General features: G+C 40.8%; 2 protein-coding genes across 2 annotated transcripts; both read left to right on the top strand.

Moving 5' to 3' along the window:
* The first annotated feature begins 369 nt into the window (after positions 1–369).
* LOC310638769 (mas-related G-protein coupled receptor member H-like) lies at positions 370–1,874 on the top strand. Its single transcript, XM_083360122.1, has one exon. The coding sequence runs from the start codon at positions 459–461 to the stop codon at positions 1,392–1,394; it is 936 nt and encodes a 311-aa protein (XP_083216248.1). The 5' UTR covers positions 370–458; the 3' UTR covers positions 1,395–1,874.
* A 6,836-nt stretch (positions 1,875–8,710) lies between these two features.
* On the top strand, positions 8,711–9,391 carry LOC310637697 (proto-oncogene Mas-like; the record flags this gene model as incomplete). Its single annotated transcript, XM_083358198.1, has 1 exon — positions 8,711–9,391. The coding sequence occupies one exon, from the start codon at positions 8,711–8,713 to the stop codon at positions 9,389–9,391; it is 681 nt and encodes a 226-aa protein (XP_083214324.1).
* Between the last annotated feature and the right edge of the window lie 5,150 nt (positions 9,392–14,541).

The raw sequence follows: 14,541 nt of genomic DNA, 5'->3' as shown, positions 1-14,541 counted from the left end.
TGCCACAGCACTCAATCTATTCACAGGGTAAGTAGAGTAACAGAACAACACAGTTGGAAGGACTTTGGAGGTCATCTAGTCCAACTCCCTGATCAAGCAGGAGATAGTATACCATTCTGGATAAAAGACTGTCCAGTCTCTTTGTAAAAACCTCCAGTGAAGGTGCACCCACAGCTTCTGAAGACAAAGCTGCTCCACCTTTATACTGTTCTAAATTTCTCTTTAATTCTAGGTTGCTTCTCTCCTTGATTAGTTTTGATCCATTGCTTCTTGTTCTGATCTCGGGTGCTTTGGAGGATGGATTGAGCCTGTCTTCTTTGTGGCAGCCCCTTAGATACTGGAAGCTATGACAATATTGGTGTTATTTAGGAGACAGAAATGATTGAATCTACTCTTCTTTCTTTTCTTCTAATAGGAGCTTTCACTCCAAAAAAGTTTCAGAGGATTACAAAGGCTTAATGATGAATTCCAGCCTGGGAGATCTGGATGCTACAGAGAACTATTATGGGTATAACAATACCATTGACTCATATGAGTACAAAGAAGAGATCCCCCCTTTTGCTTTGGGATGGATTGCTTTCATAGGCATTACTTTAATAATCTGCTGTTTTGGATTTGTGGGCAATGGCTACATCATCTGGCTACTTGGCTTCCAGATGAAGAGGAACTGTTTCACCCCATTCATTTTTAACTTGGCCATTGCAGACTTTGGGTTCCTCGCATCTGTAGTTATATATTATATCCATATATTTACTTATTTTCTAGGACATGGCATTCTCAACATTTTCTGTGCCTCTTTCTCCCACATGATGTATATCAATAGTTACTTTCTTCTGACGGCCATCAGCATCGACCGGTGTGTGGCTGTCCTTTTCCCAATCTGGCATCGCTGTTCCCGGCCAAAACATTTGTCCCTTGCTGTCTGTGCCTTCCTCTGGACCTCCTCTTTCCTCCTTGTTGGAATGGTGAACTTTATGAAATTATCAGAAGTCATTGTAGATTACAGTCTGTTTGGTCTCCTTCTCCTTGTGATTGCTGTACTTTGCCTTCCACTGATCACTCTCTCTACTGTGGTCCTTTTCGTCAAAGTGTGTCTTAATTCGAATCAGAAGAATCAGGGTCGGATTTTAATGATGATTTTAATTACTCTGCTCTGTTTCCTCACCCTTGCTTTTCCGCTAAGTGTCTTTGTGGTGATTGTTAATTTTTTTAGTATTGAAATTGACCCTGGACTACAGTATTGGGAGACAGGTATTATATTGATTTCCTGCCTAAGCAGCAGCATGAATCCAGTGATCTATTTTCTAGTTGGGAGAAAAAAGGGGTCTCAGTCCAAGGAGAGCATGAAGGTGATTTTGCAAAAGGTCTTCAAAGAAACTGAAGTTGTGAAATAAAATAAGAACGTATTTCAGTAAGTAACATGTGTATTTTAGATATGATAACTGTTATGTAGTGAAGTAAAGGAAATTTGGGTTACCCGAAATTTAAATACTATGGATACTAAAGGTTAAATTGGAATACTGTAATTGAAAATTGAAATTAGGTAAAAATTTAAAAACAGGACATGGATATGTATAAGTAAAAATATATTGATAAATGTCTTAATTGAACGTGCTATAACTAGAAATGTATTAGCTTGAATGTGATATAGTAAATGTTAAGGGAAATAGAGAAGGAATTTTTCGTGATGCAGCCTGAGAAATGTACAAAAGTTTTTGTTATTGATCTATTAATTATCCAATCACCTCGCTGCTTCCTAAATATTTGGATGTAAAACTAGAAAATTTTTAAAAATTGTTCAAAAAAAGAAAAAAAGGAACTGAAGTTACCAGAGAGAGAGAGAAGTTAAACCCTCTTACAATGAATGAATGAATGAATGAATGAATGAATGAATGAATGAATGAACCTTTATTGTAAAAGTACAACCGTGTATACATTGAGATTGGCTGAGCCTTCCTTCATGCCCCTGCCACCACAACTCACAGTGACAACAAACCCAAGACATCTGTGTTTTCTTCTGAGGAGCAATGAATGACATTGCTACTGGGGGTTGTTAGCTTGTAGGTGGGATCAGTGCTTTTTTGTCATAGAGCACACGGGAATGGTGTTCTGGCACCTTTTTTCAATGGATTCTCCAAGTTTTAAAAGTAGCTTTTGAAAATCTGATGTTTGGTCCATGTGGACCTGAAACACCTGTTGAGTGTAGCAAGTCAGTGGCAAAATCATTAAAACGGTCCATGTGGGCTGCTTGTGTGTCAAGTCCAATGCATGCATACTTCGTCCGTGCTGATTGTGATGGTGTTGTTTGGCTTGTAGCTGTCAACGCTGCTAACATCGAATGTTTTTGCTTTGACAACAGATGGAGATGCAACCATTTTCTTCTTATGTTTTACTCTTAGAGTTAGATGATGCTGGGGGGAGAAATTTAGCTAGACATAACAATACTGTACCTAGTGTGAGAACCAAGGTTATTGAGCCCAGAGATGATAAAGAATTGGCGGGCTGGAGAGCTGGAGGGGAAGCCTGCATTTCAAAATAGTTGGAGAATATGATTTATGACTATCAACTGGAGGAGGAAATTGTGCTTTCATACTATGTGCTCAGGGGAGGGGAACTCAGTTTTTGGCTTCAACTATGTAAGTGCCAATGCTATGCTACTCAAATAAAGATTCTTTAAGGTAAACAAGGCCTCAAAGTTCTTTGAAGAGTTTCATCTGTCGGAACCTTGACAGTGGCACTTCTTTGCTTGTGATTGGTCGTGTGGTTGCATGCTGAGTGCTTACACGACTGATGTGTGTGGGTGTGCTTACAGTGATTGACTACGTGTGAAAATTAAATAATTTCTTTATTTTAAGAAATCGTTGGTGAATTGAAAAGCTTTTTAAAATATTTAACGTAAAAGTGTGACCCAAAATTTAAAATGAAAAAAATTACTAATTAATTCTCAACCACTGGTCCTGCTAATAAAAAGGCCAGAATATTAACAGACACAATGACAGAACACATGAAAATAACAATGCCTGTTGATATTTTGGAATCTGATCTTGAGAAGCAAAGCCAAACTACAAATGACTGCTGGACCTATGATCAAAAAAATGATTCATGGTGACTGGACCTGAAAGAGGTTGGACGGTCATTCCAGGACAATCAACCAGTGGAACAGCTTACCTACAGAAATAGTGGGTGCTCCATCACTGGAGATTTTAAAGAAGAGACTAGACAATCACCTGTCTAAGGTGGTATAGGTTCTCCTGCTTGAGCAGGGGGCTGGACTAGAAGACCTCCAAGGTTCCTCCCAGCTCTATTCTATTCTATTCTATTCTATTCTATTCTATTCTATTCTATTCTATTCTATTCTATTCTATTCTATTCTATTCTATTCTATTCTATTCTATTCTATTCTATTCTATTCTATTCTATTCTATTCTATTCTATTCTATTCTATTCTATTCCAATCCATTCCATTCTGTATTTTCTATTCTGTTCTGTTCTGTTCTGTTCCGTTCCATTCCATATTTTCTATTCTATTCTATTCTATTCTGTTTTGTTCCGTTCCATTCCGTTCCGTTCCGTTCCGTTCCGTTCCATTCCGTTCCATTCCATTCCATTCCATTCCATTCCATTCCATTCCATTCCATTCCATTCCATTCCATTCTATTCTATTCTATTCTATTCTATTCTATTCTATTCTATTCTATTCTATTCTATTCTATTCTAATTTGTGATGACTGGACCTGAAAGAGGTTGGACAGTCATTCCAGGACAAGGACTGAAATCCATATTTAAAAGGACTTGAATGAGTAGTGGACCAGAACCATTTGAATAAGTCTTATTTTTTATTATTATTATACATGTCAATATGATTTAATAGGTTAGCAGGATATGTGCAAGAAGTGGATGGAAAGAGTGTAACCTCATAGTACCTCTGCCAATGGGGAGTGGTGGAATTCAAACATGTGAACAACCAGTTCTCTGTGTGGATGCTGATTCCAGAAGTCCATTCTGGGCCTGGGCAACAAAAAATTAGCTACCGGTTCTGCCGAAGTGGTGCGAACTGGCTGAGTCCCACCACTGCTCAGGTCACGAAGGAAAGGAGCCAGGAGCACATAACAAAAGGATGCAAAGATGGCTGCTTAAGCAGGGAAGCAGCTACAGGTGTGTACAAAATCATCCTTAGCAATTCTACAAATCTGCAGAGAAAGGCTTTTCCTTTTGGGTTCTTGGTGCTCTCTGAGCTTGATTGCTTGTTTGAAGACATTTTGTTACCTGACTAGGTAACATCATCAGTGCTAGAAGGGACTGGGGCTTGATCTTTGTTTATATACTGTGGGAAGTCAGCCCCCCCAGAGAAGGAAATATTTAAAAGGCAGAATATATTTCCCTAAAGGATCTTAAAGAGGCAGAAAAGCATGCCCAGTTCTTTTCTTAATAGCCCCAAGTCTCCCTCCCCCAAGCAGAAGCCAGCTCTGTAGAAATGCAGATGTAATAATCCATTCAGGAAGGTTGGAGGCCTCCAGCTAGAAGCTTAGGAAGACAAAGACACCTAAAATCTACATACCCCACCCAAACTCCAAGACAGGACATAATAGGATTAACCCACAGATGCCAAAAGGCACACCCAGACTCAGGTCAGAATACATGACACAGGAAATACAAAAGCTCAAACAGGAACAGGAAACAACTCCAAACAAAAGCCCCAGAGGGTATAAAAACCCACTCCCTACAAGATACAAGAAGAGGGGTTGAAAAAAAGAAGACTAGAACTAAACTTTATGGAGACTGGCTTTGTGAGCAGAATCTTAAAGGTCTGTTTCCTGGTCTGGAGAACTTTTAATGGTTAACAATGGAAGCAGTGAATGGAAACTAACCAAGGAGAGAAGCCCCCTCAATGCCTTCTAATTTCGTTTCATCTGAAGAGAACTTAATCAAAACATTCCAGTGGAGTATTTGAAGGGTTTTTTGTTTCCTGAGCTGGATGGAAAACTATTTTTTTTTTTTGCTGAGGGGTCCTTAGTGCTCTCTGAGCGTGATGGTTTTCTAGCAGACGTTTCGTTACCCAAACTAGGTAACAGCATCAGTGCTAACTAGATGTTACCTATGTAGTTTGGGTAATGAAACATCTGCAAGCTCAGGGAGCACCAAGGAGTCCTCATTTCAACCCTGAGCTACAAATATTCTCCTTTTTTGGGTGCAATTGCTTCTTTCAGGCATTTTGTGGTTTCCGGGATAGGATATCCCCAAGAAAGGAATAAGAAACAAAGATCCAAGTGTTGTGACTCAGGGCCAGCCTGTGGGTCCGACAGCCGGCTCCGATGTATCGGATGACTCAGATGTGGGGGAGGAGGGAAACGAACCGGCTGATGATGATTTGGAGGCTTTGCAGAGTCCTCAGCCGGGGACCTCTTCTCAGCTGCGTGAGCCCGAGAGTGCGGAGGAAGATGACCCACAGCTGGCCCTGTTCAAGGACGCCCGACGCAGGAGGCAGTCGAGCAGGAACAAACAAAGAAAGGCTGTGAGACTCCTCGGGAGGAGGCACAGGGAGACCACGCCCTGAGCTCTCTATAAAAGGAGTGTTTGGGGAGGGGCTGGTTGCTGAAAGCAACTTTTCCGCTTGAGAAGACAAGCTCTTGTGTTTTTGTTAACTGCGTAATTAAATCTTGGCAGATGCCTTTTAGCCTTGGAAGCTCTCCAGTCTCTTCTTCTTAATTAGGGGTTTGCCTTTACAAGGCCAGAAGAGGGCTAGTTCAGAACACCAACTTTCTCCTTTCTTGCTTCTTTTCCTCCTGTGATGGAACCCATTGATGGTAATTGAAACAGAAAATTTAATTGCCCATTAAGGGTAATTTAAATACGAAAAAGAAGCAGCGTCCGGATACTAAGAACGATTGCAAAGTTCTGCCAGACACTAATGATCTAGAACAGGGGTAGGCAACCTCGGCACTTTTATGACTCATGGACTTCAACTCCCAGAATTCCTGAGTCAGCTATGCTGACTCAGGAATTCTGGGAGTTGAAGTCCATGAGTCATAAAAGAGCCGAGGTTGCCTACCCGTGGTCTAGAATTTAATAGCTTTGTAAGGAATGTCTTGAAGAAGTGAAGCCTCACTCTTTTTGCACCAAGACCGGCTCTGTGTTTACACTTTGTTGGCAACCTGGGAGAAGAGAGCGAGATCAGCAATTACAATGAAGACATCCTGAAATGGGAGAGCTCAGTAGAATTTGGATATCAAAAGGTAGGCACTCTATGCGTACATCCCATGCCAGGAAGTGAAAACGGCTTCAGTTCTTCATTTTCAGTTGCCAGATAGAGGGGCCAGGCTCCTCGTCTGACTGTGAGTCTTGATGCTCCTCAGAGCCTTCCTGTGACTCCAATGTCCCTCCAGGCTCCTCCTCCTCATCTGAGTCCTCAGCTGCCGGATTCACTGGCTGGTGAGGAATCACAACAAGACTGTGCAAAAGAGACAATTAACCAGCCCCAAAGAGAAAAAAAGACTCCAGCATCTCTCCACAAGTAATCAGCACTCAGATCAGCATAGATTAGCTCCAAGGTCAACTTCAGACCAGCAATCAAGTAAGCAACACCCCAATCAAGAAATGGCCAAAGAGCCATTAGTAAACAGCCCAACCAAAGGATCCCTAAGACCAGCCCCACTCGCACAGATAGGCAAGACACCAGAATATAAACTGACAGCAAACAGCACTCCCTACTAGCATTGATGATGTTACCTAGTTAGGGTCATGAAATGTCTGCATGAAAATATTCTCCTTCGTTGGTACCTACTTATCTACTCGCATTTGCATGCTTACAAACTGCTAGGTGGGAACTGGGGCAAGTAATGGGAGCTCACCTTGTTGCATGAAACCTGGGTCTCAAACCGTGTTGCAAATAGCTTTTGAAGAAATCGATGACCATTAAGTGACCAATCGTAAAGGACTACCTGTATGGAAGAAGTTTCTAAAACAAATTAGCATTTTTGCTGCCTGATGTTATTGACCATAATCACAACTTATTATTTAAGGTGCTGGTACTTACCTTTAAAGCCCTACATGGCTTAGGCCCGGGATACTTGCAGGACCGTCTGCTGCCGGGGATGACTTCCCATCGCCCAGTGCGCTCACACAGAGAGGGCCTCCTCAGGATGCTGTTGGCCAGACAATGTTGGCTGGCGACCCCCAGGGGGAGGGCCTTCTCTGCGGGAGCACCAGCCCTTTGGAACCAACTCCCCCTTGGCCCCGGACCTCCGGTCCTTTCGCCGCGACCTCAAAACGTTCTTTTTCCATCAGGCTGACCTGGATTGATGATGGGTTTTTAAATATGTTTTAATTTTTAATTTTTTAACTGTGTAGTTAATTTATTTTGGGGCTGTTATTTAATTCTTTTTTAATTTTTGTATTGTTGTTTTTTATTGTTGTTAGCCGCCCTGAGTCCTTCGGGAGATAGGGCGGCATATAAGTCCCAAAAATAAATAAATAAATAAATAAATAAATTATAATTCCTTCCTTAGGTAATGCATCAACTCCTAGGAAACAACTTGCCTTTGTTAATATTTGGCCTGGATATCACAAAATGTAAGTATATATATTTTCTTTGGAGGAATAAAGGCAGCCATCCAACTGTTTTTTTTTATTGAAAAGTTTTAACATACAGTTTATCTTTAACAATCCCCCCTCCCCCTCCCCTCTCCCTCCCCCCTCCCTCTCCCCCCTCCCCCCCTCCCCCCCGACTTCCCAGAGCTAAATACAAGGTATATATATATATATATAAACAATCATAAACAACCATATACTAAAAACCATAAACTCTAAAATCCATCACTCTCTAGCTTATATAGGATAAAACAAACCTTAGTAGTATTAAATATATATAGAAAAGCTAAAATAGAAAAAGAAAAAAAAGAAAGAAGACTTATTCAAATGCTACATGAAACTTCTTGACCCTATAACCACCCAACTGTTACGTAATATTCCAAAAGGAAGATGGCTGCTATGCTCTGCCCATTGTGGAAGTTCACACAACTCTGTTTCATCGTAACCCACCTTGGGCGAAGGATCATGTAGATTCCCAAGAGATTCAGTGGGGGTGTTTGCATTCAGTACAGGGGGCAGATAAGGGACAGAGTTTTCTAGCGAGTGGATCGTCCCCAGTGGAAAATGATGAGGGTATTAATTTGTATCAATTTTGGTAGATTCCTCATAATGCAAAGATGTTGATTTTCTGAAGGAAAGGTGGGACAGAAGTAAAATAAAATAGTTATAGTGCCATAGTTACGATAGTATTAGACTTTGCCCTCGGCCAAAATGGCTGATAATGGGATTGATGGGAATCCTCCTGAAATACACCTTGAGTATTTTAGGGTAAAAAGCTTTGGAATTTGAGGGCATCCATTCTTCAATTTTATGAGAAACATTAATTTTAGCGATATAGTGAAAACAATGATCAAAAAGCAGATATATGTTGATATGGGTAAGTAAAAAAGTGTGCTTGTGTATGTGTGTACAAGGCGATCAAATCGGTCAGTCCTAGAGGAGATCAACCCTGACTGCTCTTTAGAAGGCCAGATCCTGAAGCTAAAACTCAAATACTTTGGCCACCTAATGAGAAGGAAGGACTCACTGGAGAAGAGCCCAATGCTGGGAAAGATGGAGGGCAAGAGAAGAAGGGGATGACAGAGAATGAGTCGCTGATTTTGGGGTCCTCACATCCCTCATCATGGCAGAAATATTTGTGACGGTGTCAAGAAATCACGTTGTCCAAACCTTTTTCTTCTTATGTTTTGAGCACTTTTTCTTCACCTACTCTGCCTGCCAGTTCCTGCTGATGGCCATCAGCCTGGACAGGTGTGTGGCTGTCCTCTTCCCACTCTGGCATTGCTGCCATTGTCCACCATATCAGCCCAGCCTGGTTTGTGGCCTCATCTGGATCCTCTCCTTCCTGCTCTCTGTGGTGCACTTCATTTTCTACCAGACCAGAAGCTCTGGAAGTTCACCTTTGTTCTACCAGCTGATTATGAATGGTTTTCTTTCTACGCCTCTGATGGTTGTGTCCACTGTGACTCTCTGGATTCACATGAGGTCTAAATTGCAGCACAATCAAAGGAAGCTGCTCACTGTCATCCTGCTGGCTCTCCTTCGCTTCCTCCTTTCTTCTCTCCCAATGAATGTCTTCTATGTCCTTGAATATTTGGATCCACTGCATTACATTCTCATGACCATCGGGATAGGATGTGTCGCTCTCAACAGCAGCATCAACCCACTCCTTTATTTCTCTGTGGGGAGAAAGAGGGGAAAGAAGCAACCCAGAACAACATTGATGGCTGCTCTGCAAAGTGTTTTCAAGGATGAGCAGGACAGCTCAGAAAAGCAGCACACAACGGAGGAAAACATAGTGTGAAGAGTCCTTATCATTCTACAGTCGTTTTAAATCCATAAATCATTGGTGGGTTCAGCAAGAAAACTGATGCAATTCACTAAACAAGCTAAACACAAGACAACACTGCTCTATGTATAATTATCAAAGTAAAGATAATAATAATAATAATAATAATAATAATAATAATAATAATAATAATAATAATAATAATAATAATCAACTAAATAATAAACTCAGTTGACTGAGTTTCATATTTTATGAATAAAAGTTTTTAATCATCATCATCATCATCATCATAAAGTTGGAAGGGACCTTGGAGGTCATCTACTGTAGTCCAACCCCCTGCTCAAGCAGAAAACCCTATACCATTTCAGACAAGTCTGTCCAATCTCTTCTTAAAAACTTCCAGTGTTGGAGCATTCACCGCTTCTGGAGGCAGGTTGTTCCACTGGTTAGTTGTTCTAACTGTCAGGAAGTTTCTCCTTAGTTCTAGGTTGCTTCTTTCCTTGACTAGTTTCCCTCTGTTGCTTCTTGTCCTGCCTTCAGGGGCTCTGGAGAATAGCTTGACTCCCTCTCCTTTGGGGCAGCCCCTGAGATATTGGAACATTAGAAATAATTCTTCTTGCATGCAACTTTTAACAGGTGTAACATGTGTGCTCCAGGGGCGAAAAGAAGCAAGGCCTCTTTAAGGAAAAGGTGGAAGAGTCAGGATCAGAAAAAGGAAAGAAGGCGAGGTTGTCAGAATACAAGCTAACTTGAGGGCTAATCCACATGGAGCCCCATTTCCATCTGTCCTGTTTGCCATCGTTCACTCCCTAGAGACTAAAATGGACAATGTGAAATTTGAGCGGGCCACGAACAAGAAGTATATATCGGAGGTGGTGACCCTTTGAGAGCTGTATGCAACGAAATTTCATTTTGATGTATGCCGATTGGTGTACATTCAAAGTGACCATAAAGTTATCATTATAAAGTTATCATTATCATCTTTTTTTTAGTTGTTCCATATTTTCCAGGCTTTTGTCCCTGTCCAACTTGGTAGAATATATGGCTTCACTAAAAACACGTAAATTTATATATGTGTATATGTAGAATGAAAGAAAAGAGAAGGAAAAAAAAATGTAGATTTCCAAAAATAAAATGTGGCAATTATGATCCTCACAAATTTCAGACATAATATTCACTTATGTTTAATAACAACCTTTCATTATTAATAATTTTCATTTATTGGCTTTTTTTTTTTTAAAAAAAACCTATTCTTTAAAGATATGTAGGTTCTATCACTCTAAATCTCCCTGCCAATCTTTTATGGACATTTCAAGTTCTTATTTCTGGATGGTACCAGCCTCCCCCAATAAAATTCTGGAATAGCAGAATTAGTGGACCTTCCTTTTCGTTCCTAAACATCATAAACTTCATCAGGGTTTGTATTCTAGTAATGGTATTCAAAGCCCTCCATGGCATGGGGCCGGAGTACCTCGGGGAACATCTGCTGCCGGCATCAAGCGCCCTGCGCCCTGTGCGTTCCCACAGAGAGGGTCTCCTCAGGGTGCCACCGGTCAGAGAATGTCGACTGGTGGCCCCCAGGGGGAGATCCTTCTCTGTGGGCGCCCCGGAGCTATGGAACCAGCTACCGGTTGAGCTCCGGACGGCACCCGATCTGCGCTCCTTTCGCCGCGATCTGAAAACATACTTGTTCGATCAAGCCGGCCTGGCCTGAGGGGGGATAGGTGGGGTTTTTATCACTTTTATTGGGGTTTTTATTATGTATCAATTGTATTTTAATCGGGCATGTATTTAATTATCTTTTAATTTTTGTAAATTCTGTGTTTTATTCTTGCCCTGTACACCGCCCTGAGTCCTTCGGGAGAAGGGCGGTATAGAAATATTAATAAATTAAATTAAATTAAATTAAATTATTCTGGATGACTAGTTTAGGGTTAGAGTCAATAGTTACACTCAGCAGCTGGATCATGAAACATTTATTTATGAGTTGTAATGTATAAATCCTTTGCCACAAGGTGTGGCTTGGCTGCTTACAGCCAAAGTTGAAACAATTTATGCAAATCATGGGAAACAATGAAGCTCAGTTCCCATTATTCAGGATGCTGCTTATAAGCGCTACATGCTTAGAGCTCGGAGCATTGGTTAGAGACCCCACACACCCACTTCACGGTCTGTTTCTGTTGCTCCCCTCTGGGAGGAGGTTTCGAAGTATTTATAGCAGGATTTATACTAAGACTACCAGATTCTGCAACAACTTTGTTCCCTATGCTATTCTTCAGGTCAGCGCACAACATTCGTTTTTCTTGCCATCTATATGTACACATCTGAACTAGACTGTGTTGTTTCTCTGGGTCATATATGTGTGCGTATGTGGGTATATGCATATTTTTTTGGTCATGTTTATGTAGGGTATATTGGAGGGGGTTACCCTTTGAAAGCTATATGCAACAAAATCTCACTTTACAGTAATGTATGCTGATTAGTGTACATTTAAAGTGACAATAAAGTTATTATTCTACCCTGTCTCTACTCTACTCTACTCTACTCTACTCTACTCTACTCTACTCTACTCTACTCTACTCTACTCTACTCTACTCTACTCTACTTGTGGTAAGATTCAGCCGGTTTGCACCACTTCGGCAGAACGGGTAGCTAGTTTTTTGTTGCCCAGGCCCAGAATGGACTTCCGGAAGCGGCATCCACCCAGAGAATCAGTTGTTCACATATCTGAATCCCACCATTGTACTCTACTCTACTCTACTCTACTCTACTCTACTCTACTCTACTCTACTCTACTCTACTCTACTCTACTCTACTTCTATTCTATTCTATTCTATTCTATTCTATTCTATTCTATTCTATTCTATTCTATTCTATTCTATTCTATTCTATTCTATTCTACTGAGGCCTGTGGAGTATGTGATGTAATTGATTCTGAAGGCTACCTGTTAGGAAACAGGCTTCCTAGTGCAGTTACTGGTCTCTGTGAGAACAGATTGCTGGACTTGATGGGCCAGAGGAACAAGCTAGCACAGCACTGCCTATGTGCTTACGTAAGCCAGCTCTGGAGAAGCCCATGATTCATGTTAAATGTACAGCAAATCCAGGAAAGTCTTGCCCTCATTGCTGGAAAGTTCATCTGTCAGTTCCTGCCAGAAATTCCTGATGACTGAACTAGGTTTTCAGAATATGGCAGACTTGATTGACACATGGACTTTCTTGTGCCAACTTGTCCTTTTAGCATTCTGTTTCTCCACCAGAGCTTCTCTGGATTCTCTCCCTCTCTCCCTCTCTCCTCCTTCTGAACTGTTCATAACCTGCCTATCAGGCATGTCATAAGTTCTTAAATCTGAAAGCCCCCCAAATTTCATGCTCGCTGTCTGATTATCGTTTTCTTATCTTGTGTGGACAATGACCTCTGAAAAGAAGTCATCTTTACATCTCGTTACATAGCTGAGATCTAACTTTACTTGAGTCGGCTACATGAAATGTGTATGGGGGCATACCTCCCAAAATTTCAAAATTACATTTAAAAATCAGTAATATCAATTTTAGGCCAGCTGTACTACTTTTGTTATCTCCCAAAAACCATTGTGGGTGACTGTCCAAAAATTCATTTGGCAGTCGTTTGTAGTTTGTCGAGTGAGTTTGGCCTAGTTTTTTTTTATTAAAATCAACAAAATAATATAATTATGACTTTAGCATGCAAGAGAGTTATATCCTCCAATATTATTTATAATTGTAATCAAAAACCAGCATTATAATAAGGGGATGTGTTTGGGGGTACATGAATATTTACTAGTATTAACTCAAAAATTATATCTAAATTTCATGACCAGCATATGTGGGAGTTTATCCCCAGAATATAGTTGTTTGCTCTGCATTGCAAGTCTTCCTTAGTAAGAATACATAAGCCATCAGAGTGCTCCAGTGTTGGAGCATTCACAGCTTCTGGAGGCAGGTTGTTCCACTGATTAATTGTTCTGTCAGGAAATTTTTCCTTAGTTCTAGGTTGCTTCTCTCCTTGGTCAGTTTTCATCTGTTGCTTCTTGTCCTGCCTTCACATGCTTTGGAGAATAGTTTGACTCCTTCTTCTTTTTGGCAGCCCCAGAGATACTGGGACACTGCTATCACATCCCCCCTCATCCTTCTCTTCATTAAACTAGACATACCCAGTCCCAGCAACCGTTGTTTATATGTTTTAGCCTCCAGACCTCTAATCATCTTTGTTGCTCTTCTCTGTACTCTTTCCAGAGTCTCAACATCTTTTTTATATCGTGGTGACCAAAACTGGGTGCAGGATTCCAAGTGTGGCCTTACCAGGGCTTTTTTTCTCATAGAACGCTCATAACAGAGTTCCGGCACCTTTTTTGGATGGAACCTTGTAGGCTAGGCAAGGCTGGTTGTATGACATGTGTGAGTTCCGGCACCTTTTTCTTTTACAAAAAAAGCACTGGGCCTTACCAAGGCATTGTAAAATGGTATCAAGACTTCACGTGATCTTGACTCTATCCCTCTATTAATGCAGCCTAGTCTTATTGTCAACAGAATCTCCGTTGAGCTACATTCCAGGTTATAAACACAAAGTGTTCTGGCTGAATTGTCTGAGTAGGAGATAAAAGTTTGGGCAGCCACTTTGTTTCTGAGACTGGATTGATAATGTCAATACTTCTTGTGTATCCCCAATTATTATTATAAAGTTCAATTTTGCTCTCTGCATTCACTCTTGGTACAGTCATTACTTATGTTTCTGTTTTCACATGCCTTTAAAAAAAAAAAACCTCCATTAGGTCAACTATTTTTTGTGGGTTAGAGGGTTTGAGCAAGATCTGTCTGCTGGTATTAATTCTTTGTCATTTCTTCCTGTTTCCCATGCAGTAAACCACAAAGTTCTGTCCTAGGCACAGTATTCTTCAATATCTTCATAAATGACTTAGATGAGGGAATAGAAGGGGAACTCATCAAATTTGCAGATGACACTAATCTGGCAGGAATAGCCATCACCCCAGAAGACAAGCTCAGCATCCAAAAAGATCTTGACTGATCTGAACATTGGGCCCTGTCGAACAATGTGAAATTTAATGTGGAGAAAACCAAAATTTTACACTTAGGTAGGAATAAAACTAAAGTACAAGTAAAAATTAGGCAAAACCTGGCTGAAAAAC

This window comes from Vipera ursinii, assembly GCF_947247035.1.
Source record: "Vipera ursinii genome assembly, chromosome: 3".
NCBI lineage: Eukaryota > Metazoa > Chordata > Lepidosauria > Squamata > Viperidae > Vipera > Vipera ursinii.
This window is presented reverse-complemented; position numbering and strand designations above follow the sequence as displayed.

What these genes read in the sequence shown, in the direction of transcription:
- LOC310638769 (XM_083360122.1), top strand. Translation starts at nt 459, where the DNA reads ATGATGAATTCCAGCCTGGGAGATCTGGATGCTACAGAGAACTATTAT.